The following is a 27196-nucleotide window of genomic DNA, read 5'->3' as shown; positions in this document are numbered from 1 at the left end:
GAAAAAGCAAATGAACCAGTGGGGATTAAACCAGTGGGGCAAAACACAGATTATGTAAATAGACCACAATGCAAGCAATGCAACAGAAGGGGTCTTAGAAGCAGAATTTAGAAGCAGACCAACAGGATTTTATCAGAGGCTTTCTCTGCATCTATTGAGATAATCATGTGGTTTTTGGTTTTGCTTTTATTGATGTGGTGAATGGCGTTGATTGGTTTATATATATTGAACCAGCCTTGCATTCCTGGGATCAATCCCACTTGGTCATGATGAACTATCTTTTTAATATACTGCTGTATCCGGTTGGCCTGGATCTTGTTCAGTATTTTGGCATCTATGTTCATCAGGGATATTGGTCTGTAGTTTTCATTTTTTGTTGTGTCCCTATCTGCTTTTGGTATCATGGTGATGTTGGCTTCATAGAAGGTGGAAGGGAGTGTGCCTGTTCCTTTGATCTTTTGGAAGAGCTTTAGAAGTATAGGTATTAACTGTTTCCTGAAGGTTTTGTAGAATTCGTTTGTAAAGCCATCTGGTCCAGGACTTTTTTTGTTGGGAAGATTCTTAATAACTGTTTGAATTTCTTTGTCTGTGATTGGTGCATTTAGGTTCTGTAGTTCTTCCTAGTTCAGTTTTGGCAGGGCATGTTTCTAGGAATTCTTCCATTTCTTCCAGATTCTCTAGCTTGGTGGTGTATAGTTCTTTATAAAAGTTTCACACGATTTTCTGGATTTCTCTGGTGTCAGTTATGATATCTCCTCTATCATTTACAATTCTATTTATTTGAGTCTTCTCCCCCCCCCTTTTTTTAGTGAATCTGGCTAAGGGTTTGTCAATTTTAATTTTTCAAAGTACCAACATTTGGCTTCACTGATCTTTTGTATGGTCCTCTTATTTTCGATGTTCTTTATTTCTGCTTGAATTTTAGTGATTTCTGTCTATCTGAACCCCGCCCCTCTAGGGAAAGAGAGAGACAGGCTGAGAGTATGGATCGACCTGCCAACGCCAATGTTCAGTGGGGAAACAATTACAGAAGTCAGACCTTTTAAATTTTATTTTATTTTATTTTAATTTATTTATAAAAAGGAAACACTGACAAAATATAAGAGGGGTACAACTCCACACAATTCCCACCACCAGAACTCCATATCCCACCCCCTCTCCTGATAGCTTTCCTATTCCTTAACCTGCTGGGAGTAGGACCCAAGCTCCTTGTGGGATGCAGAAGGTGGGAGGTCTGGCTTCTGTAATTGCCAGTGTTTCCTTTTTATAAATAAAAATAAAAAAAAGAAATAATAGTCATCCAATATCTATGATCTTGAGAGAACTACTACAGTTTCCATTGGGGGGAGTGGGGACATAGAAATCTGATGATAAGAAATGTGTGGAATTATATCCTTGTTATCTCATAATTTTGTAAATTAACATTATGTCACTAATAAAAATTAAAAAAAATAAAGCAGCTGCTTAAAAAAAAAAGAATGAAAAACAGGTACCATGAGTACCATCACACTGTGCTTGGCAACTGCCTATGACCCATGGGGGAATTAGCTATTTCTGGTTAGTCTACAGTAAGGAAGGAGTGCACAGAGAATGGGGGGGCATTGAGGAAAAAGAAGAATGGACACTACCATTTTCTACACTGGGAGATGCAGTTATGCTTCTCTCCTCTCAACCCCTAGGACCATGCAGAAGGCAGCCCATTCACTGATCACCAGGTTTTCCTGTGCAAGCACCAGCGGTCCTATAGCCCTTACTCAAGGCTGTGGAAGGCTAGAGATAGGCAGGGTGGATTTTCCTTGCTGAGAGAGGTCCTGGTGCCATGGCCCAGTCAGCTGAGCTAAATGACTCAGATGCTTCAAGATGAGGTTTTTCTCATCCTCTGGACCACAAGTAGCCTCCCAGCTACTTTTCGTAAAAGCAGGTGGATCATCGGTGGTCTCCAACTGCCAATTCAGCAGAGAGGCTGGAGAGTGGAGGTTGCAGACATTGCACTGCAGGTCCCAAAGGACCCCCTAAGTGTGCCTCCAAGAAGTCTCCAAAAGTTTCCTCTACTGAGAAGGAGGGGAAGAGGCACTGCCCTTGACCCCAAATCCAGTAGAGACTCTGCTGCCCAGCAATGCCTGGCTTGCCTGCAGGATGGAGCTCCAGGCAGTGTGGGCTCTGGTGTCCACAGCACAGTTCACAGACCAGACCTTGGGGTCTTCAGAGGAGAAGGGAGAACAGGGCTGCCCACTGGGTTCTGGTTTTTGTGGGGAGGGCTGTGGGCTGCCTGCCGGAGCTGAGGAACTAAAACAAATGCAGAACGCTGGCTCAGCAACCCTCTGGCTGCACTGACGTTAGGGTGATGGGGCCTGGCCCCAAATCAAAGCTGTATCTGCTCTCCAGTGCTGGGCTGGGGTCACCATCCTGCCCTCCCTCCTTTTAGCATATCTTGTGGGACTGCCACAGGCACAACTGGGCCTATTCATTCCCTCCATATACACTTGCCTAGCTGCTAAGGCACCCTGCTATAGCTGAGATCCCTTCACCAGGCTTCCCTGGGGTTGCAGGTGGCACCTCCTACTGGTGCTACAGTTGATAGACACCTCTGGGCCCCACCTGTCCCTTCCCATCATTCCTTCTTTCTCTTTTCTCCATCCTTTCTTCCTTCCATCCTTCCATCTTTCTTGCCACCAGGGTTATCCCAGGGGCTTGATGTCTGCACAATGAATCCACCACTCCCAGTAGCCACTTCTCCCTTTTTTTTTTATTTGCTAGGACAGAGAGAAATTGAGAGGTGAGGAAGAAGATAGAGAGGGAGAGAGACAGAGACACACCTGTAGCAAGGCTTCACTTCTCATCAAACTCCCCCCCTGCAGATGGGGACCAGGGGATTGAACCCAGGTCCTTGTGCCACTGCCCAGCCCCCAGCCCCCACATTTTCTATGGAGGACCAGGCAGGCCCTCCTCACCCTGGCCTGGACTGGAGATGGTGGCTTCTGCGGCCAGGCCTGTGGCACAGCCTCCCCTACCAGACCATTGTAGTTGCCTCCCCACACAAGCCAGAGCTTTCTGTTCTCCCATCCTAAATCCCTCCATGTCTCCCAACAACAGTCACAACTGAGTGTCCTGAGTCCCCCTGGGTGTCCAGTACTGTGCAAGGGGCTCCTCCCCAAGGTCTCCTGGAAGCCTAGTAAGGAAATGAGGGTGATCCCCCTGGAAAGGAAGCCGGTACCCACAATTATCAGGTTCAGGTTGTGGACTTATCCATGGTGCAAGGTCCCTGGTTGCTGACTTTTTTTTCAGAATCCAGAGAGCAGCTGCACTCTCTAGGGTAATACGATGGGCAGAGTGCCTGGAGCAGGGGCAGGTCTTCAGCTAGTTCAACCCCAGCTGCCACCAGGACTGGATCCACAGAACCCCATGCAGGGTGGTGGCAGCCACTCTCCACAAGGGGCTGAAGGGTAAGCTTGCTACCTATGGGGGCACAGTGACATCTCCAGGACAGCATGAGGCCTGATTCGATGAATGATAGAGTGAGGGGCTCACACACCCACAACCAAACCTACCTGGGGAGTAGCCGCTTCATCACCTGACAGCACACCTGGGAGGTGGCCCACTGCAGCCACTGGATGTTACTGGAGATACTTGGAAGCCACATCATCAGCCTGGAGGGGAAACAATGCAAAGACCAGGGGCATCTCAGCATGAGAGTACCAGACTTTCATGCCAGAGGCCCTAGAGGCTACAAGTTCAGCACCACCATATGCCAGAGTTTAGCATCTCTTTCTCATGGGGTGCAGTGCTTGCACTATGACTCCACTGTTTGCTTAGGTGTTTTCCCCCTCCCCTTTTCATTTTTTGATAGATCAGAGAGACAGAGGGGGGAGGAGAGAGGAAGAGACAAAAAGAGATGCTCCTCTCCTCTCCCCCTTCAACTAGGAATATCAAAGGAGACCACCTGGGACTGAAATAAGACAGGACTAGAACTACTTTGGGAACCCACCAAATCACCAGTGAGTGCAAACACATGTAGCTTGTGGACAGAGAGGAGACTAAGGAGAGATTCTTGGAGCTAAAGCTCGTATCTACTCCCAAGCTGCTGGTAACAGTCCAGCAGTTTACTGGTTGAAGTGCCACCTCCAGTCTGTTTTACCAGCAAAAAGACTGCTGAGGAGAGAAGAGGACTCCCCTAAGGCTCACCAAATGCAACTGTGAGTTTCCATTGCTACTGCCTCGTGCTGACATTGGGGGGCAGAGAACTGGCTGGAAAACTCAGGAGAAGATCTACACCCTGGTTGGCTAGAGGTGGGGCTGTATAGTGGGAGCCTTTCCACATTGTTCTCCTGATGAACTGGGGAGACATGGTGAATAACTGCCACAGAACCCACAGAGTATAAAAAAGACTTGTTTGGAAACTCACAGGCCAAGTGCTACTTCCAGCTTGGCTCTGACTGCTTCAGGAGCAGCTGAATTGGATCCTCAGGGCATGTGTGTCTCTGTGCATAACCACTTTGCCATCTCTTCTCCACCCTGATTTATCTCTTGGTCAGGAGTGAGTGATTAAGCTAAAAAGCCTACTTATAGTTAAAAAGCCTTCAGGTTCCCATACCCTACAGGGAAGAAAAGAAAAAAAAAAAAAAAGAGGCCTTAACAGCCACTATGCTTCAACCCAGGGATTGAGATAACATTGAAACAACTATTAATTTCCACAACTGTGAACTCTTACTTAGACACAAGTCAATCCAGGCAAGAGTGATCAGTAATTTAAAAAGTACTGAGAGGGACCTCATAACATACTATATAAAATGGTTAAACCAAGAGGAGACATTGGAGAAATGAACCAGGAAAAAACCCCAGCTAAAAGCCCCCCAAAAGCAGAAGCACAGAAGAATGAGTGCAACATCCAAATGCTAGTTGAGGAATTAGTCACAGGAGTGAGGAACGAGTTCGCAAGTACAGTCAGCAGAAACGAGGAAACAACAAATGAGACTCTGAAAGAAAACACTAACTCGGCATAATTAGAGAGCTGAAAGCTGAAATAGCTGAGCTAAGAGCACGACTAGCTGAACAGTATCAGAACAGGGTAACAAAATAGCTGAACTCAAGAAAACGGGAGAGAGAATAGAATAAATGAGGCAGAAAACAGAATTAACAAGATCAAGGACAAATTAGACACACTAAAAAAGAAGTAAGAGATCTCAAAAAGAGATTAAGACATACTGAAAACCACAACAGAGACCTATGAGATGACTTCAAAAGAAATAATATACGCACTATTGACTTAGCAGAGGAAGAAAGGGAGGGGAAGAAAGCATTCTTTAGGATATAATAGCTGAGAACTTCTCTAGTCTAGACAACATCAAAGACATAAAGATTTAAGAAGCCCAGAGGGCCCCAAACAGAATTAACCCAGACTTAAAAGACACCAACACATATCATATTTAGAATGCAAAGGAATAAGAATAAAGAAAGGACCCTGAAGGCTGCAAGAGAAAGAGTCACCTACAGAGGAAAACCCATAAAATTAGCAGCAGATTTCTCCACACAAACACTACAGGCCAGAAGGGAATGGCAAGATATCTATCAAGTTCTCAGTGAGAAAGGCTTTCACCTAAGACTACTGTATCCTGCTAGACTGTCATTCAAAGTAGATGGAGGTAAAAAACCTTCTCAGACAGTTAACATTTGAAAGAATCAACTATCGCCAAGCCTTCCCTGAAAAAAGTTCTGAAAGGTCTCCTATAAACAGTCAGACCACCATAAATATGCCATATATTAGAACACTCTAAAATTCTACAATAATAGGGGGCCAAGTAGTAGCGCAGTGGGTTAAGCGCACATGGCATAAAGTGCAAGGACCAGCATAAAGATCCCGGTTCAAGCCCCTGGATCCCCAACTGCAGGGGGGTTGCCTTATAAGTGGTGAGGCAGGTCTGCAGGTGTCTATCTCTCCCTCTCTCTGTCTTCCCATCCTCTCTTGATTTCTCTCTGTCCTATCCAACAACAAAGACAGCAATAACAACAACAATAATAACAGCAATGATAAGGCAACAAAAGGGAAAACCCCCAGCAATAACCCTGGAGACAGAAAAGAAAAGAAAAAGAAAAACAAATCTACAATAATGGCATTAAAATATCTTCAATCTATAATATCAATAAATATCAATGGCCTGAATTCACCTATTAAAAGGCACAGAGCAGGAAAATAGATCAGAAAACAAACCAACCCTATGCTGTCTGCAGGAAACCCACCTAACTCAACAAGATAAACACAGACTCAAAGTGAAAGGATGGAAAACTATTATACAAGCCAATGGACCACAATAAAGGGCAGGAACAACTATTCTCATATCTGACACGACAGACTTTAAAATAAATAAAAATTTAAAAGATAGGGATGGAAAAAAAGAGATGCCTGCAGCATTGCTTCACCAATGCAGGGGGAAACAGAGCTTGATTCTTGGTCCTTATGGTAATGTGTGGGCTTTACCTATGCACCACTGTTCAGTCCCTCTGACTTTGTTTTTGCCTTTTAAAAATAAATAGTATTTAAATAATAAAATCAAAACACACAATGCACACACAACCACCTATATGAAGATGAACCTAAATAAAACTGAACAAAAGCAGAAAAATAGCCACAGTTCAGGTAAAAATGTATCAATTTGATAAATTCTGAGAAAGTGGATTTGGAATTTCACACCAGAGACAAGTCCTCATAAAAGCCCTCAAAGTTAGCTCATTTCTGGTTCAGGAAAGCGCCAGGGATTGGCATGGAGACAAGAGGGAAAGCACTGGGTTTCCAGGACCCAGCTTGTTGGAGGAGACAGCAAGTATCTTCCTAGGGATGTCTCACTCCCTGCCCACAGCCTCACTGGACGGCCACTGCTCATCAGGGAGCTGAGGAGCTTGGCCACCAAAGACTCCAGACCTCCAGACTCAGCAAGCTCCCATATCCTGAGATATCCTGACAAATGCCCACAAAGACCTCAGCCAGGTCCCATGCAATTCAGGGAGCAGGTAACTGGTCCAGGAGGGCAGGGGGCTCACCAAGGATAGAGATCTGAGATGGATTTTCAGGATGAACTAACTTTTAAAAGATGGACTAGGAGTGGCCTGGTGGAGACATCCTGGTTAAGTGCACACATTACAGTATTCAAAGACCTGGGTTCAGGCCCCTAGTCCCCAACTGAAGAGGGGAGGAAGTTTCATGAGTGGTAGATCACTGTTGAGGTATCTCTATCTTCCTTCCTCTTCCCCTCACTTTCCCTCTCCTTCCCTCTCTTATCTCTATGAAAAAAGAAGGAGGAGGAGAAGGAGGGCTTGGGCTGGGGAGATGGCATAATGGTTATTCCAAAGACTTTCATGTCTGAGATACCAAAGGGCACAGGTTCAATCCCCAGAATCACCATAAGCCAGAGCTGAGTAGTGCTCTGATGATGATGATAATAATAGACTAATTTCATAATAATAATAATAGATTAATTTAATAATAATCATAATAATAGATTAATTTCATTTCTGAGGCTCTAGAGGTCCCAGGTTCAATCCCTGGTACTGCTGTAAGCCAGAGCTGAGCAGTGCTCTGGTGCAACACACACACACACAGACACACACACCACAGTAAATCTGAAGCCCAGGATTTCAGCATGCACATACACATTTGCCTCTTGTCCATCCGAAGACACCATTTACAGACAAGTGCAAAACCAAAGCAAGTGATAAAGCTGTAAAGGGAGAAGGGAGGTGGGGGACCAGAGACTCACAGGGAGGTTCATGAGCCCCTTCCTGCAGTCCCAGGAGGCAGGTGCTGAGCTCAAGCTCTGGTGTCGATTGTCCCTGTCAGAGGCCACCCGGGCTCACCTCTGGACCATGGTGATAGCTGACTCCACAGGCAGCGTGAAGGGCAGCACTGCATATGACAGAACCTTCACAGGGAAGACAATGTAGTCCTTGTAGCTGCTTTGCTTTTTAATTACTTCTCGAAGTGCTGAAAGAGACCAGTGATAGCCATGTGAAAACCAACCCACCTCACCTAGGTGCTGCAGGGATATCCTCTGACACACACCAATCCATCCTGGTGCCCAAGAATCAGAAGCATCAACCAAGGAGGCAACGGGGTCCTGTGCAGGCTGTTCCTTTCACAGCGGGGGAGATGGGAAGATTGGGTATGGAATGTGGCTCCAGACAGCCTGAGGTGTCCTCCAGACATGAAGCTTCCAAATAACTAATAATTATTTAGTTATTATTTATTATTGTAGAACTGGGGCCTTGAGCATGAGAGATTTCACTATTCAAGGCTGTGTGTGTCAAATACACACACACACACACACACACACACATACACACACACACGGGGAGAGAGAGAGAGAGAGAGAGTAATCACAACTCCAGAGCTTCCTCCTATACAGTGCCTATGGCAAGGTGCACACCCTACCCAATGAGTTATTTCTGGGCCCCAATTACCCACTTCTCGACACTGACAGCCCTTTCTGGAAGCATACACAAGTCCTGTTCTCCCCCTACCCACCCACCCAACACCATGAGCAGCTTTTTCTTATACCTTCTGCTGGATTCCATCTCCTGCCTGAACCCCTATTCAGCTATTGCCCCAGTGATGATCTCATGATACCTCTCATCACCCAGCCTGGGCAGTGGTGGGTAATGGACTCTTAGGGAATTAGAGTTCTGGGGCCAGGGAGCCAGAAAGTGATGAGGCATTTGGCTTTGTCTCTCTTCAAATGCCTAATCAGAGCTGATGTGGACTCCCCTGGCCACCTACTGCTTTTTTTTTTTTAATCTTTTTTATTTTATTTATTATTGGATAGGATCAGAGAGAAATTGAGAGGGGAGAGGGAAAGAGACATAGACACCTGCAACCCTGCTTCACCACTTGGGAAGCTTTCCCCCTGCAGGTTTGGACAAGGACCTTGAATCCAGGTCCTTGCACACTTAATGTGTGTGCTTAATCAGGTGTGCCACCACCTGGTCCCCTCTATCTACTGTTTGATGGCATGATGCAAGCATACCAGCACTTTGTGAAGCTCCAAATCATGGGTGTGTTGGAAGGAAAGAAATTAGAAGTTTCTGGAGAAAGAAAAAGTGGCCTAGAGAACCCAGTGAGCCTGAGTATGGGTAGTACCAAAGAGGCTCACTGAAATGTGTCTTCTTTCAGCCATGATGTGGGGAGGAGGGGGCCAGCAAGGTGCAGGAGCCCCATGTAGAGAAACACTGGGGGAGCAGTCCTCCAGGGGCTGCCAGGTGGCCTGTACCCTTCTCTCCCCACATGCACTGCCTCCCCCACACTGCACAGGATGCAGCCCTTACAGTCTCTCAAAAAGTCCCAGTCCCCTCTCCTCCCAGCCATTGTTACCTAAAATGAGTCTGGGTGACAAGATATCCAGGATGCTTTCATCCCAGGGCTGGATGCTGTGGCGGAGGTGGTCCAGCAGCTCATCCCCCTCAGGCCAGATCTCCGGGGCTGCTGCCTCTGCACATTCCAGGCTCCCAGGGCACCCCGACACTGCTGAGTATGCTGGGCACCCCGACACTGCTGAGCGTAAGGTTGGGCCTGGCTGGGGCCCCTCACAGATGCCTGTGGACACATGAGGACAGACCTGCCCGGTGAGCCTAGGCAATAAAATCATTCCTCACCCACCCAACCATCCCCAGAGTGAGGGAGGTGGTGAGCACCCCAGGGATGGTGCAGGCCCGTGTCCCCAAAGTCCACTATACCAGGCTCCATCACTCACTGGCTAGGAGAGGTCTGTGGTCACATGTGAACTCATGAAACTAAAGGGTGAGGACTGTAATTGATTTATTATTATTATTTATTTATTATGGGGTAGAGACAAATTGAGAGGGGAGGGAGTGATAGAGAGGAAGAAAGACAGAGAGCCCTGCTTTGCCACTCGTGAAGCTTTCCCCCTGCAGGTAGGGACCAGGGGCTTTGAACCTGGGCCCTTGACCAGTGTAACGTGTGCTCAACCAGGTGTGCCACCACCTGGCCCCATTTAATTAATTTTTTTTCTTTACAGATTTATGTAGTTTTGAAAGAGGGAGAGGGAAAGGGAGAGAGAGAAGAATACCAGAGCATCACTCTAGCACATGTGATGCCAGGCACTGAAATCAGAGCCTGATTCCAATACTTTAACCACCTTCTGGCTGCTGTTATTGGTTATTTACCTATTTATTTATTTATTTATTATTGCAATGGGGGTTATCACTAGGGCTCAGTGCTGGCACTATGAATGCATCACCACTCATGAAGTGTCCCTGCTGCAGGTGAGGAGCAGGGGTTCGAAGCCAGGTCTTTCCACACAGGACTATGTGCACTTTAACCGGGTGTGCCACAGTACAGCCCAGCCCAGACAGTCTCTCTCTTTCTATCAGAAAGTAAAAATGGCCTGGAGCAGTGAGATCACACATGCACAAGACCCTGATTCTGTTATACAATAAACCTAACGGTAATATAATGTTGATATAATAGAATGTAATATAACAATAACCAAGTCTTTGATAAAGTCTGCATTGCAGGCTCTGAGTTAGGAACTCCATAGTCAGGCCTTGGGGCAACCACTCAATACCACCACTATCATTGTCTTCACTTTTCAGCTGAGAAATCAGAAGCACAAGGAGGTTAAACAATTTGCCCAAAGCCACACAGTCTGTATGTGGCAGAGTAGAATTTGACTCCAGAACAAGGTGAAACCTTCCACCACAGAGTGTTGCATGGTGGGGGAGGGGGTAGCGCAGGGGGTTAAGCACAAGTGGCGCAAGGGACCTGTAGAAGGATCCCGGTTTGATCCCCCGGCCCCCCCACCTGCAGGGGAGTCGCTTCACAAGCGGTGAAGCAGGTCTGCAGGTGTCTGTCTTTCTCTCCCCCCTCTGTCTTCCCCTTCTCTCTCCATTTCTCTCTGTCCTATCCAACAACAATGACATCAATAATAATAATAATAACCACAACAATGGTAAAATAAACAACCAGGGTAACAAAAGGGGAAAAAATGGCCTCCAGGAGCAGTGGATTCGTGGTGCAGGCACCGAGCCCCAGCAATAACCCTGGAGGGAAAAAACAAAAAAGCAGCATGGTGGGATGGGAGAGGAGTAGGAGACAGCTAGATAGCTATCATCTGCCAGAGCGCACACTTTACCCAGTTCCATCAGGAAGCTGAGAGAGAAGAGATTAAGAGGAAAGACATTCGGAAGTAGTAATAGGTGTAGGTATGACTTAGAAAGGAAGAAGGGGGCGTTGGGCAATAGCGCAGCAGGTTAAGCACACTTGGCGCAAAGCGCAAGGACTCCCAGTCCCCTGCTCCTCACCTGCAGGGGAGTCGCTTCATAAGCGGTGCAACAAGTCTGCAGGTGTCTGTTTTTCTCTCCTCCTCTCTGTCTTCCCCTCCTCTCTCCATTTCTCTCTGGCCTATCCAACAACGAATGACATCAACAACAACAATAATAACCACAACAAGGCTACAACAACAAAAACAACAAAAGGGGGAAAAAATGGCCTCCAGGAGCAGTGGATTCATGGTGCAGCCACTGAACCCCAGCAATAACTCTGGAGGCAAAATAAAAAAGAAAGAAAGAAAGAAAGAAAGAAAGAGCAGAGCCATAGGAAAAATGTATATATATATATATATATATATATATATATATATATATATAAATAGATAGTTATTGAAATAATAGTCAACCCATATCTGTGTTCTTGGGAGAACTACAGCAGTTTCCAGTGGAGGGAATGGGGGTAGAGAACTCTGGTGGTGGGAATGGTGTGGAATTATACCCCAGTTATTTCATAATTTTGTAAATCAATATTAAATCACTAATAAAAATAAAAAAAAATAATTGGGGACAACTAGTTTTCAGTGCCCACCACAGGCTAGAACAGGGACTGCTGTACCACTGGCTGCCTGCACTGCCCTCTCCTCCTGCTCCCATTACACCACAGATCTTTCTGGGCCTCCATTAGGTAGGCTGTCACAAAAAAAAAAGATTTTCCATTTAGTATGTTTCAGTGACTCCCAGAGGTTGGGCAATACCTGTCCAAGCCCTCATGTGTCTGCAGGAGCCTGGAGCCTGGGACTGGCCTGGGCCCTTACACAGATCTGAAATCCAGCTTGGGGCTGGCCAAATAGATCACTTGAATAGTGCTCTGCTCTGTCCAGGTTTGAGCCCAGCTCCCACCGCACTGAAGGAAGCTTTAGTGTTGTTGTAGCCTCTTTCAGTCCTTTTCTTTTTTGCCTTTCTGGCCCTCTCTGTTTCTAAAAAACAAAACAAACAAACAAAAAAGAGAGAAAGAGAGAGAGACAAAACAAAAACCAGCCAGGCTCAGGGACCCAGAGTTAGAGTTACACTTAACCCAAACTCCCCCGGCCACAGAACCCAGGGAGGGAGGTGGCCTGTTCAATACTGGAGTGTCATAAGGATCACTATCTGAACCAACATCTAGCATAGGAGAAAAACAGCTCCAAACACAGCTGGTATTCGGTTCCACGCCAACAGTCCTGGTATCCAGCTCAGGCAGCCTGGCTGACTTGAAAGACTCACAGTCAGGACCTGGCCCCAGAAAGAACAGTCAGCCCAGTGGGAAAGCCGAAACCATGCTGGAGACAGCAACTCTGATGGCTTCACTGGGGGGCCTGAAGCCCTACTCCCTCCCCTGTTCAAGTTAAAGTTCACAAGAATTCAGACAGTAAAGAAAGCAAACAGAACAAGTGTTGAGACAGGGGACAGGCAGGGCAGAGGCCTGGAACTGTAGCCATGGCATTGAAAGTCCGTCTCTCAGGGATGGGAGATAGTTCACTCAATAGAGCGCACGCCTTTTTTTAAAAAGACTTTTTAAAAATATTTATTTTCCCTTTTGTTGCTCTTATTATTTTATTATTGTAGTTATTATTGTTGTTCTTCATGTTATTGTTGTTGGATAGGACAGAGAGAAATGGAGAGAGGAGGAGAAGACAGAGAGGGGGAGAGAAAGACAGACACCTGCAGACCTGCCTCACTGCTTGTGAAGCGACTCTCCTGCAGGTGGGGAGCGGGGGACTCGAACTGGGATCGTTACACCGGTCCTTGCACTTTGCACCACATGCACTTAACCCGCTGCGCCACCGCCTGACTACCGAGTGCACTCCTTTAAAAAAATTATTTTTATTTATTGGATAGAGGCAGCCAGAAATCTAAAGGGAAGGGGGAGATAGAGGGAGAGAGAAAAAGAAACACTTGCAGCCCTGCTTCACCACTGTCAAAGCTTCCCCCCTGCAGGTTCAAACCTCTGGTCCTCAAGCATTATAACATATGTGCTCAGCCAGGTGCAATGAGTACATTTCTTACCATGCATGAGGACCATGGTTCAAGCCCAAGCACCACCACCTGGAAATACCAGTGAGCTGGCAGGGGATTGTGGAGAAAGCTTCATGGAGGGTGGAACAGTACTGTGGTGTCTCTCTTTCTTCCTCAGTCTTTCCCCTTCTCTCTCTTTACAATAAAATAATTTTAAAAGTCAGGGATTGGTGAGATAGCTCACCTTGGAGGACACCTGTTTTTCACATGTGAAACTCAGGTTCGAGCCCCATGTATACCACATGGGAGCACTACAGTGCTGAAAGAAGAAGCTTCAGTGCTGTGGTGTCTCTCCCTTTATCTCTCTCCACCTGTAAAATTAACCCACAGCAGTGAAGCTTCTGCTACAACAACAATAAAATTAAGTTGGTCCAGGAACAGTGGAAATGTGTATGCAAGAAACAGTTTCTTTACAAGCAGTGAAAGATCCCTGGCTGGTCTGCCAGGCTTGGCTTCCTCATATGTAAAGCAGAGAAAAATGCTCTTATAAGCCTGAGCAAGAAAACAGGTATGGGCCAGGTGGTGGCACACCTGGTTGAGTGCACATGTTACAGTGCACAAGGACCCAGGTTTGAGCACCCAGTCCCCACCTGTAGGGTGAAAGCTTTTCGAGTGGTAAAGTAGGGCTGCAGGTCTCTCTCTGTCTCTTTCCCTATCACCCCCTTCCCTCTTGATTTCTGGCTGTCTCTATCCAATAAATAAATAAATAAATAAAGATAATTAAAGGGGCCGGGCGGTGATGCACCTGGTTGAACGCACATGTTGCAGTGCACCAAGACCTAGGTTCGAGCCCCTGGCCCTCACCTGCAGGGGGAAAGCTTCACAAGTGGTGAAACAGGGTTGCAGGTGTCTCTCTGTCTCTTTCCTTCTCTATCACCCCTTCCCTCTTGATTTCTGGCTGTCTCTAGCCAAGTAAATAAATAAATAAGGATAATTTAAAAAATCTTTTGAGAAAAGATTAAAAAAAAAAAAGAAAGCAGGTAAAGCCACTGAGCACTGGATTTTGGAGACTGTCTCCACTTCATCTGCTGACAGGAAGTGAGTTCAAAGGGCACAGCCCCCCCCCCCCACTCCAGCCCATACATACCATTCTCTTCCAAGAACCGGAAGGCGTCTAAATACCCCCGAAGGCAAATCTCCCCAAGCACCTGGAAGCAAAGGGAGTGAGTTCACTGTGGAGGCAGAGGACATCACTAAGCACTGCTCCTTTCAGCACCACCTGTAGGTTGCAGAGATTTCCGTACCTCCAAGATATGTGCCACTTCCAGTGCTAAGCACAGGCCACAGAGGGGGTGGATGAGAATATAGCTGCTTTCCTTCAGGGTCCCTCCCAGGAGCCCTTGGTGTACTGCAGTCCCATAGACTTCAGTTTCTCTAATCTCTCTGGTCCTCGGATGAGCCTCCACCCTAGGAGACACTGAAGCTTGTTCTTGCTGTCACTAAGAACTCGTTGCTTGTCTATGTATTAACTAAGCTGTGGCCAGCTGGCCCTGTCTTTGGGAGCTTGGCCTGTGGGAGTACACAGTCTCTGAGAACCTTGTAGCTCTGGGTACATGTGTGCTTGGGACACTTGAGCTAGCTGCATGGCTTCCATTCCCCCTGCAGAAGTGCTAATGTACAGTCTGTGGATGTTCTTGTTTGTAACACTGCTAAGGACTCTTGCGGTGATCAAACAACTGTGTGCAGCATTAGTGCACTGCAAGGAAAGTGCCAGGCACAGACAGAGTGCCTGGAGTCCAGCCCTAGTTGTACAGGCCACACCCTTAGCCCAAGCAGGCGTTCACATCATTTGCATGAAAGACCTATGCGGATGAGGGTGACACTGAGGACACAGCATGACATGGAAACTGCCTTCAACACAGAGGGTCCTATGCTCAATCCTAGACTCCTCTTGCTGTCTGGGAAATCACAGATGAGATACTCTCCATACCTTAACAAAATGAGAGCCCTCCCCTTCCTCTCTCAATTTCCCTCTGTCCTATCCAATAAAATGGAAAAAATGGCTGCCAGGAGCAGTAGATTCACAGTGCCAGCAACAAGCCCTGCTGGAGGGAGGGAGGGAGAGAGGGAGGGAGGGAGGGAGGGAGGGAAAGAAGGAGGGAAGGAGAGAAAAAGAGAGAGACGGAGGGAGGGAGAGAGAGAGAGAGAGGACATCAACATCTTGAGAGGTTTATTTTGGAAATAAAAACCAAACAGATAAACCTGGAGCTGGATGGTGACACACTTGGTAGAACTCACGCATTACCATGCACAAAGACCCAAGTTCAAGACCTAAGTCCCCACCTGCAGGGGGGAAGGAAGCTTCATGAATGGTGAAACAAGCCTGTAGGTGTCTCTCACTATCTCTGTTCTCTGTCTTCCTCTTCCCTCTCAATTTCTTTTACTTTCTTATTTTTATTTTTTCTTTATTAGGAGGATTAATGGTCTCCAGTCTATAGTAAAATACAGTAGTTGGTACATATGTAATATTTCTCAGTTTTCCGCATAACACTCTAACCCTCACCTAGGTCCTCTTCTGCCATCATGTTCCAGGACCTGAACCACCATCATCCCCCACCCCCGACCCAGAGTTCTTTACTTTGGTGCAATACACTCCCTCTCAATTTTTTTTAAATATTTATTTTATTTATTTATTCCCTTTTGTTGCCCTTGTTGTTTTATTGTTGTAGTTATTATTGTTGTTGTTGTTGTTGTTAGACAGGACAGAGAGAAATGGAGAGAGGAGGGGAAGACAGAGAGGAGGAGAGAAAGACAGACACCTGCAGACCTGCTTCACCGCCCGTGAAGCGACTCCCCTGCAGGTGGGGAGCCGGGGTTCGAACCGGGATTCTTATGCCGGTCCTTGTGCTTTGCGCCACCTGCGCATAACCCGCTGCGCTACAGCCCGACTCCCCCCTCTCAATTTTTTTTTCTTTCTCTGTCAAAAGGAAAAAAAAAAAAAAGGAAAAGTGGCTGCCAGGAGCAGTGAATTTATTGTGCAGGCACCATGCCCCAGCAATAATTAAAAAAAAAAAAAATCAGTAGGGCAGGATGGTGGCAACCCTGGTTGAGCACACGAGGACCCAGGTTTAAGTCCTCGGTCTCCACCTGCAGGGGGTAAACTTCATAAGTGGTGAAGCAGTGCTATAGGTGTCTCTCTGTCTCTATCTACCCCTCCCCTCTCAATTACTCTCTTTCCTATAAAATAAAGTCTAAAATAAAGTTTTGAAAAATCAACCCACCAACTGCAATGTGGCTCTTGACCCTGGCTGCAGATCACTGTTGGTATGCTTCTAGCTCTGCTTCTGGGATCCCTTCTGTTACATTGCTTGATGTTGTGGTCTATTTACATGGTCATTCTGTTACATTGGTTTGGTCTCACTCCCCCTGCCTCCGGGAGATTTTGGTTTAGTCTTTGCTAGTTGGGACTTCTTCCTTCTCCCTACCCCCTATCCTACGTACTTCCTTGGTTCCTGACTCTTCCACCGGAGGAGAAAGAGGCAAGACAGAATTGGGTTGTGATTAGATTAGATTAGATTAGATTAGTTTTTTGAATCGTTTGCTCGTGAAAAAAGAAATATTGCTTCTCCGCTCAGCCATGTGTCCCTGGTCGTCTGTCTCCCGCCATGAAGCTAGCCCGGCATACTGGCGCCCTGAACTCTGACTGACAAGATCACAATCACCAGAGGGAATAAAGCTCACCCCCCAGTGACTGAGCCACACCCTGACTATAACACAAGCCCCTGAAAGTGGGATCTGGGTTCGAACATTTCCACTGATGAAGACTGAGCCCCAAGGGCCAGTAGCCCTCCTGTGAGTTCTCACTCTAAGATAGGGTCTGTTTCTGTTTGAACGTCAGGTGAAGCTCCTGGAAGAGAGGGGAGCCCTGAGGAGCTGTCCCCACCCCATTACACACACCCCCACACTCACCTTGAGTTCTGAGGGCAGCAGTATCTTGGTCAAAAGGTAGATATTCCCCAAGCAGAGGCGCAGGCTGAACTTGTTCACCTCCACAAGAGAGAAGTTGGTGGACTTGACTTTAGGGCAGATGTCAATCTCCCCATAGAAGGGGGACACAGTAATGGTTGTCTTGGCATCAAAGAAGGGCATGTTGTTGCTTGATCCTCCGTCTATGTATTGCTTTCCAGGGAGGAAAAAAGGACATCACTGTCAGAGGCCCTGGGTCAGAGTTTTCTAGATTGTGGGCAGAGTCTTCTCAGATCTCCAGGGGCATATGGCAGGAGGAGGGGGCTTTGGAATCAGCCTTTCAACTCACACTTACTGAGCTTATCCTCACCACCCCAGGCTCTCAGGTAGCACTCGGGGTTGCTCTGCACTGTTGTGTGATTTAGCATCTGATGGGCTTGAAGAGACAGATCACAAGTACAGAACCTGACTCACCATGCCCAAAGCCAGGTCTGAGTCCCAGCACCACGTGGGAGTGCCATGGCACTGGGGGAAACTCTATGATGTGGCTTCTCGTCTTTATCTAAATGAAAAGGCTGCATGCATAAGAGTCCTGGCTTCAATAAACAAACAAACAAAAAAACAGTTGAGCCTACATGTGACAGTGCACAAGGACCTGGGTTCCAGCCCCCAGCCCCCACCTGCCGGGGGGAAAGCTTTGTGGGTGGTGAAGCAGTGCTGTAGGTGTCTTTCTGTTTCTCTCCCTCTCTACTACCCCCTTCCCTCTTGATTTCTGGCTGTCTCTATCCAACAAATAATAAAAATATGTAGATAAATAAAAAAGAGGGAGAAGTTATAAAAACAAAAACAAACAAACAAAGAAAAAACAAACCAGTGCATGGCAGTGTTGGCCCATCCAGAGACAGGTAGAACTCACTCACAGGTATGTCCATGTAATCTGCATAAGGAGGCCAGCTAGATCAAAGTAATGTGTACACTGGGGACAGAGTGGCACAAAGAGGGACAGAGACACAGTGAGTTAGACCAACTGGTTGTTTGGGAAATCTTGGCCTACAACTTAACTTGTGATCTTCTCTCCCTCTCCAACCTTAACAAGAGAGGCGCTTTGGAAACTCACATGACACAGTGAACTGTCTGTCCTCATCAGTCATCCACAGCAAAGTGGCAGCTGGGACAGGTGATTCTGAACATGCACTTCCCTGCCTCCGTGTCCTTAAACGATCTCAGTGTGCACCACCAAGCAGGTGCAGGCAGGTTCAGGTATAATTTGGGCAGTCTTTCTATCAAATCAATGGCAAGAATGGTTCCCATACCCATCACCATCACAGCCCAGATGTTGGAATTCCAGGGCTGAGGTCCTCCTTTATGCAAATTAATGGGCACCCTTGTGGGTTCTGCCTGGGTCAGGATGGACAGTGCTCTCAGGCACTATTTTTTGTTTGTTTCTTTGTTTGTCTTCCCATGGCTCAACTAGAAGATTTTGTCCAGCCCCTCCTCTCTTAGGGAGGCATCTGAGAGCCAGGAGAGAAATAACAGGCTCAGCTGTGCCTCAGTTACCAAGAGATTCTTGCCTTGTGTCAAAATGACCAGATGTCACTAAACATAGCATTGTTCTGACCACAGCTACACAGTCTCTAAGGAAGCTACAGGAAGGTGTGAGAAACTCACTCGTTGAAAGAGGCATTGGGCTCAGTGTCAGGACTCTTGAGTTCGGACTGAGAAGGGAGCAGGCTGGAGGTTTTCCTTTCTTTTCTTTGAATTTTTAAAAAAATTATTATCTTCATTTATTTATTGGATAAAGACAGTCAGAAATTGAGAGGGGGGAGTTGGGCTGTAGAGCAGAGGGTTAAGCGCAGGTGGCGCAAAGCACAAGGACCGGCATAAGGATCCCGGTTCGAGCCCCGGCTCCCCACCTGCAGGGCAGTCGCTTCACAGGTGGTGAAGCAGGTCTGCAGGTGTCTGTCTTTCTCTCCTCCTCTCTGTCTTCCCCTCCTCTCTCCAGTTCTCTCTGTCCTCTCCAACAACGACAATAACAATAATAGCTACAACAATAAAACAAGGGCAACAAAGGGAATAAATAAAAAAAATATATATTAAAAAAAAACAAAAAAAGAAATTGAGAGGGAAGGGAAAATAGCGAGGGAGAGAGACAGAGAGACGCCTGCAGCCCTGCTTCACCGCTCCTAAAGCTTTCCCCCTGCAGGTGGGGACTGGAGGCTTGAACCTGGGTCCTTGTGCATTGTAACATGTGCACTCAACCAGGTGCGCCACCAACCAGCCCGTGTGGTTTTCTACAGAGGTAATTTTTTTCTTTCTTTCCTCCTTTTCTTTTCTTACAGCAACTTTATTTACAAATCAAAACCAATAGTTTGTAAATTATGACATGAACATATTTTGAAACATTACTTAGTAACATTGGATAAACAGTTTAATAAACTTAGAGAATCATTATGCTGCATGAAAGAAATCAGAAACATGTATGATTTATAAGAATTTCTAGGAAATGTGAACTCATCTATAAAAAAAAGTAAATTAATTATTGCTTGGGGATAGAGGACAGGTGAAATATTTCCACAAAACCACAAAAGAAATTTGGGGATGATAATTTGGGGTTTCTATTTCTTGATTTTGATGACAGTTTCATGGGGAAAATCATATGTTAAAATTCATCAAATTATATTATCAAAGTCTGTGTATTCTACTGCATATAGAACACTACCTCAATTTTACCAAAATAAAATTATTTTAGCACTGGTACAATGCACATGTTACCATGTCCAGGTACTGGGTTCAAGTCCTATCCACATGGGGATTTCCTGCATGTACTATTTTATAATCTTCTAGCTGAGTTTTTGTTGTTGTTGTTGTTGTTTTCTTTTTATTAGAGAGAGAGAGAGTCTTCAGCACTATTCGACAATAGCTTCCCCCCCAGTGCCATTGTGTTCTCATGTGGTGCCAGGGCTTGAACCAACCCTTTGAGTTTGGAGGGTTGCGTATACATTCTCTACTAGGTGAGCTATCTATCAGCCATCAGGAGGTATTCTTAAATCCAGTAATTCCTTTGTTGCATAGAATTTTTCTTTTCTGGAGCATCTGGTAAAGTGTACATATTACCAGCTAAGAGAAACTGTGTTCAAGTTCCAGGCCCCACCTGCAGGAAGGGAAGCTTCACAAGTGGTGGAGAATGCTGCAGATGTCTCTTTCTCCATCTCTTCTTATCTCTCTCTGTCTTCAAAACAAAAAGAAAATGTTTCCTTCTTTTCTTTACACTTTATTGTTTATTTTATCAAAGAAAGTGAATGAGACCAGAGTACTACTTTGGCTTATGAGATACTGGAAGTCAAACCCACAGCCTCATGCATGCAAGTCCTATGCTCTACCCACCAGACTACCTCTCTGGTAGTCATTCTTAATTTTATGATGGCATGTTCTGAGTTTACATAGGGGCATCCCAAGACCAGGCTGTTCTGATGGTCAGTGGAATTCATCTGAGCACATTGACCAGGTCAGGGTGTCTCTACCATAGCTAGAATAGTCTAGGGACTGGAAAGAAGGTGATGATAACAGAAGCAGCAGCAGTGACTGTGATGATGATGAAGAAGAAATTGTCACATTCGCCCAAGCCATAAGCCAAGTTCCTGGCAAGTACTTGACTGCATTAGCTCATGTAATTCCCACACTCTCCAACAATGGTCCACCATTGACCAATTTTTAAAAAGTATTTTGTTTATTTTTTATGACACACACACACACACACACACACACACACACACACACACACACACACACACCGGAGCACTGGTGTCAGCTTAGCTCTGACTTATGGTGGTGCTGGGGGTTGAACTTGGAACCTTAGAGCCTCAGACACGAAAGTTTTTAGCATAACCATTATTCCCTCTACCCAGTCCTATTTATTCATGGTTTGCAAATCAACCTCAGAGGTCAGGAAATGTGTCTAAAGGGATCCAACTACCACAGGCCACAATAGTGGTTTGATTTTAGCTTTATCTGCCAGGCAGAGACTGCAGAAGTTTGAGATGTCTCTGTTGCTCTATGCCTTGGTCTTCTCATCTGTAAGTGGGGACAACACTGCATCTGTCTGTGGTGGCTCTGGGTATAAGAGAGGCTACCAGTAATCTCCCTTCTGAGTCTCTTATAAGCCACAACATATTGACTTGCACCCCTAACTTACACTTGCTAGAAGCCAGAGTACTTTCCAGCTGTGACTGTCTCACACACACACACACACACACACACACACACACACACACACACACACCGGAGCACTGGTGTCAGCTTAGCTCTGACTTATGGTGGTGCTGGGGGTTGAACTTGGAACCTTAGAGCCTCAGACACGAAAGCCTCCACTGTCTCCAGAAGTCCCAGGGTGGGGAGAGAGAATTATCACTGGCTCATATCCACTGCTCACTGACCCAGAAGATCCTAGCATCTAGCCTAGAGCCTGTAGAACAGGCGCCTCAAATTCTATCGTACTGGCCCTGGCAGGGCTTAGAAAACCAGCCCACAGACATCTTTTAAACAGAATCAAACCAAAGCACTGCTGGAAGCCTCTGCTCAAAGCTATAGGCTGCACAGGGTAAAGGAAGGCCCAGCAGGGACTAACACTTTCAACCCCTTTTCAAGCATAAAGTTCTGCCTGGACCAGGAGCAGGCTCTGAAGAGTCTTACTTACACTTTAGCTAGGCCACCGGATCCCATCTGTGGTGCTGCTGTGGAAACTGAGCGAATCAGCTTACCTTCCAGCTAGCTAGATAATTAATCCGACATCCTGTAGCCCAGAAGAGCACAGCAGGGGAGACCCTGTCTGAAGGCCAAGAAAGGCAAGAGGTTCTGCATTTGAGGACAGGTTCTAGGGTGCCCTGGCCTGGAACCTTGCAGACAGCAGGCAGCACAGTGCCAACGTGCTTTCAAAGTTCACTCACCTCGCCTCTGAAGGTAGGTGGGATTAAGCCGGTGAAGAAGGGAATGAAGGAAGAGCACACCAAGGCCTGTGAAGACAGAGAAGAGTATATGTAACCAGTGGCAGCACTGCCTGCCTCTTATTCCCAGTGACCTTTCCAAGCCTTTTTAAGTGAGCAGAGTGACTCGCCTACAGCTGTCACTTGCACAAAGTGGCTGCTTTAATAAATGAGACAATTGAACAATACACCAACCTTGGCACCTGTGTTTCTGGCCTAGGAGTAAGTGTGTTCACACCACCGAACTTCAGCTTCTGTCTGTTTCCCATCAGAGTCACACTGGGCTGGATGAAATGCTGAAATTCACTAGCATCATCTAGAATGCTTAAACCACTGACTCAGTGCTCTGAAGTAGCAGGTCCAAGGTACCTGAGAGTCTGCAAATTGGATGACAATTGCTAACCCCAGGCCCACACTGGGTAGCTCCAGGGCAGAGCACAGCAAGCATAATGCAGCCCTGGTCCTCATAGATGGGCTCCTGCAGGGACAGACAGGGGCTGCCTACCTAGGAAATGGTTCTGGAAACTAGGTCAAATAGAGGGTGAAACAGAGATGCTACAGACTACATGTACCAGTCTGTTTACTTGCATAGACCTGTGTTAAGTGAATTGCTATTCAAGCAAAATGCCTAAACAGTATCTGGCCAGTTCAGTCGTGTTTTCTACTGTAAATGATTAATGTGTTCATTACAGAACAACATGAATCAATTGGTAGGAGGCACAGGTGAACAGCGTCCCTGGAGAACATGACTCTGAGCTCAGTCTGCAGGGGAAGGGGGGACTGTTTGACACTGACATTGTACAGGAACATTCAGAACACACATTGAAAGCTAGGGTCCAGACCTGGACCTGTGCCCAGAGTTCATGCCATTCTGGCACAGCAAGTCAACCAGTTCCTTTTGAATCTTAATAGATGATGGCTAGTCTACAGTACTTTCTGTTGCTTCCAAAATCAAACAGCCTTTCCTATTTGACAACACCGAGCTAAGCAGAACACTTACATCCACTACTTCATCCTTGGACTCAAAGTCAGAAACCAGAACATTTTTCCCATCGGACACTCTGGTGAGCGAGATGCACAGTTTGCCGGAAGTGAGCTGGTGGACGTTGTCTGGGAGTTCCTCGCTAAGTCTCTTACGAAGATACTTGCTTATGTGGAGAGATGGGTGGAGGATGCCAATGTTCCAGATCTTGACAGTTTGGACTATGGTCATGATTATCTCCAAAACTGTGTCTGGGGGCAAGGAGACAAATACAGAAAGGAACATACAACCCAGAAGATGGTGATGCTTAGCGGCAAGATAGGAGAGCAGATAACACAGATGCTGTCCACTTTTCTCAAGGCCTGAAAAGCTGAAACCTTGCAATGTAGCTGGTCCAAACCAAAGGTGTAGAAAACGACACCGGATTTCAAATGACTTCGCACAAGAACAAGAATGTAAAGTGAAACATCATTTTATTTTAAACCAGAGCACTCCTTAGCTCTGACTTAAGGTGGTGCTGGAAACTGAACCTGGGACCTTTGGTGCCTCAGGCATGAAAGATTAGTGTGTGTGTGTGTGTGTGTGTGTGTGTGTGTGTAATCATTATGCGTGCTCCCCAGGCCAAAATGAAATACTTTAATAATGCTTCCAATTGATTAGATGTGGAAATGATAACACTCTGGTTCTGCAGGCATAAGAAGCTTTGACTTGCCTTGTGTCTTTTTCTGTCTCTGGTCTCTGTTTCTGTCTCTCTCTCTCTGTCTGTCTGTCTCTCTCTCTCTCTCTCTCTCTCTCTTTCTTTCTATGTGTGTGTGTGTCACAGAAAATAGGAGATGCTATCTGGGGCTTACACTGTATTTCCAGTGGACAGTGGCACTGCTCTCAGGAGGTTCCAGAGTCTGGCCACCCTCCCCAAAAGGTTCACCAGCACCAGAGCTTTAGCAAGAAGGGTCCTAATATTGTAGAGAGCAGAGAGAGGAAAGGAAAAAATAATAGGAAAAAAGGGAGAACACACCCAGTTAAGAGCACACATTACCATGAGGAAGGATCCAAGCTCACCACCTACAAGGAGGATGCTTCTTGAGTGGTAAACAGATCTGCAGGTGTCTATCTTTCTCTCTCCCTTTCTGTCCCCCCTTACTTCTCTCAGTTTCTCACTGTCCTATCCAATAAAATGGGGGGGGGGGCAGAGAGGAGTATAGACTGGGTTTGTGTTGGGATGCTGTCTCCACCTCTTACTAACTGAAGAGCCTCCATGTCACGTGTTAACTCTCAAGTTCTCAGAGAGCATTTTAAACTTTGGAGACAGAAAAGAAGCCACAATCTATAAGGTACTGCATCCAGAATCTGCTAAGTAACTAGCTTTAGCCTTAGGGCTCTAAAGCCAGCATGACCAGCCTCTCCAGTGGGTACCTGGCACATTCCTGTTCTATCTGACCTCACCACGGGCCTAGCTCTCTCTGGCTCACCGGTTTTAGCTTGGCATGAAGGACCCATCCAGAGATCCAGCCAGCTATATTTCTCAGGATGCCAAGTCAGCCTTGGCTTCAAAGCACTGTAAAGATCTCTGTCCAGTGCAAGTCCCTGGGATAAACTTCTCAGCTGCTCCCAAGGAAGGCAGGAGGCTAAATAGGAAACTGAGGTCTCCTCGTATTCCAGGAGCAACTCTTGCCCCAACCTCCATCTCACTTTCAAGGACCTGGTGATGCCCGAGCCTTCCCCCCCAGTCCCACAGGGCACAGCCAGGGTTACAGCTGTGCCTCTCCAGGTAGGAGCCTTCTCTCCACTGAAGTCAGAATGCTGCAGGGCCCCAGGACTCTTGCATTTGAATCTGATTCCAAGTCAAAGTTGGGCTAGTGGATATCTGCAGGTCAGCTTGGAACACAATAGCTGGCTCTCATGCAGTTAAAGCCCAGGTAAATCGATAAACCGCCCTAATCCTGCCCTCAGGCTCCAAGTCTGCCCTTTGCTTCCTTCCCATGGCTGGAGCAGGCCTTGGAGAGTGAGGATAGGGGGTTGGGGGTGGTGGCCTCTCTCCTATTCCCCATCTCCTAGTGATCCCAGGGTCTGTTCATACTTTCTATCCAATATCAGGGCTCCTGGCAGGGGATTTCTGATCAGCAGGAGCAAAGACATTTCCTGTAGGCCATGCCATATACCTCTAAGTTAATTGTGGAGAAAGCACAGATAAAGAGGAGCAGATAAGATGCCCTATTTTCCCATCTGGAGCACTCTGAGTGCTAACAGCACCAAGCCACCTCTCCAGACTCTGCCCACTGCCTCAGAATCCCAGTCCAAGGGATTAGCTGGAAACAAATTCTGTGTCTTCGCTTCGCAGGAGCACCCACACAGAGACAGACTTCTAGTCAGAACAAGCTTCAGATGCATATGTTGTACTAGCAAGGGTGTGGTGGGGGAGAGCATGGCTTGGGGTATGTTTAGGGACCCACTTCTGCCCCCAGAAGGGTCTCAAACTCGGAAATGAAACAGATACAACTTTCTAGCCACCCTTTGCCCACCCACTCCCTCCTCCCCCTCAAACTCCAGCCTATAAAATGACCGGGCTCCAGGTGTTTGCCGTCCCGCTGGTCCCCAGACAGGGGCGCCCACCTTAGGGCACCAGTCAACCCCTCCCGGTCCGGTCCGTCGTCCCCCCGCCCCGCCCCGTGTAACCCAAGACACTGCGCCCCAGAGCAGCCGGGTTCGCCCAGTGTCTCTGCGAACTGGTGGGAGAACGCAGGGACTGGCTCCGCTTCATCCCCCAGGGTCCCCGATCTCCTCCCCACGACGCTCCGGAGACCAGGCTCCGGGGACATGATGAGGGCTTTTCTTCTAGCCCGGGTGCCAGCGGGGAGTTGGGCTGGGGGTGCGCTCTGGGTGCCAACAGCCAGAAGAACGGCGGCCCCTTCCCAGTCCGGGGCCAGGGGGCACAGCGGCGGCGAATGCGCGGTGAGAAGGCGCGGGCTGCAAGCCACAGTGCTCAGCCCGGTCCCAGTCCGGGGCGCCTCCTTCCGCCGCCCGGGGGCGCCCCCGGGACTTACCGATTGGGATCCCACAGAGTACGGTGACGCTGTGCAGCGCCCCTGCAGAGGCGCCCAACAGCATGCGCGCGTTCTGGAGTAGGTGCGGGGCGCGCTCGCTCAGGCACTGGGTCACCCCCACGTAGTAGATGCCCAGTAAGCCGCAGCCCGAGAAGGACACGTCGTACATGACGCCAGAGGCAAGACTGCGTCTGGGCCCGCGCGGTCTCCCGGTCTCTGCGGGTCTGCGCGCTCCCGGCCACCTCCAAGTTGGCCCAGGCCACTCCTGCGGGACGTCATCGCCAGCCCCGCCCCTCGGACCTTGAGAAGGCTGGCGGCAGCCCTCTCCTCCGCCTGGCCTGCCTCGCGCTGCGCTTCGGATGCGCCTGGAGATGATCCCTACACTTGCGCGGGGGCGGGGTAACGGAGAGGTAGATAGATGACAGCGGGTATCACCGGAGAAGCAGGTCCCTCCCCAGCTCCTTTGCGACCCCAAAAGTCAGGAAGAGGCAGTCAGTGGCCTTACTCTCTTGTCACCGTTCTGTGACACATTATTATTTTATTATTATTATTTTGCCTCCAGGGTTACTGCTGGGGCTCAGTGCCTGCACCATGAATCCACTGCTCATGGAAGCCATTTTTTCCCCCTTTTGTTACCCTTGTTGTTGTAGCCTTGTTGTGGTTATTATTGTTGTTGTTGATGTCGTTCGTTGTTGGATAGGCCAGAGAGAAATGGAGAGAGGAGGGGAAGACAGAGAGGGGGAGAGAAAGACAGACACCTGCAGACCTGCTTCACCGCCTGTGAAGCGACTCCCCTGCAGGTGTGGATCCGGGGGCTCGAACCGATATCCTTACGCTGGTCCTTGTGCTTTGCGCCATGTGCGCTTAAGCCGCTGCACTACTGCCCGACCCTGTATTTTAAAATTTTATGAAAGAGAAGGCAGGGGCTGCGCATGCACTGAAGCTTCCTTCAATCTGGTGGG

General features: G+C 47.5%; 1 protein-coding gene across 2 annotated transcripts; it reads right to left on the bottom strand.

Moving 5' to 3' along the window:
• Positions 1-26588, bottom strand: PNPLA3 (patatin like phospholipase domain containing 3). Of its 2 annotated transcripts, none has more exons than XM_016187714.2 (9): positions 26235-26588; positions 23212-23444; positions 22176-22241; positions 17236-17445; positions 14414-14474; positions 9356-9577; positions 7846-7972; positions 3549-3647; positions 1-2286 (listed from the first exon to the last, which is right to left on the bottom strand). In XM_016187714.2, exons 1-9 carry the CDS (start codon positions 26401-26403, stop codon positions 2049-2051), a joined length of 1425 nt encoding a protein of 474 aa, XP_016043200.1. In that variant the 5' UTR covers positions 26404-26588; the 3' UTR covers positions 1-2048. The 2 variants fall into 2 exon arrangements, with proteins under 2 accessions (XP_016043200.1, XP_060045107.1); XM_060189124.1 differs by having other exon boundaries at positions 1-1963.
• Between the last annotated feature and the right edge of the window lie 608 nt (positions 26589-27196).

This window comes from Erinaceus europaeus, chromosome 4, assembly GCF_950295315.1.
Source record: "Erinaceus europaeus chromosome 4, mEriEur2.1, whole genome shotgun sequence".
Classification (NCBI taxonomy): Eukaryota; Metazoa; Chordata; class Mammalia; order Eulipotyphla; family Erinaceidae; genus Erinaceus; species Erinaceus europaeus.
The sequence above is the reverse complement of the archived record's forward strand: the minus strand, read 5'-3'. Positions and strand labels throughout refer to the sequence as shown.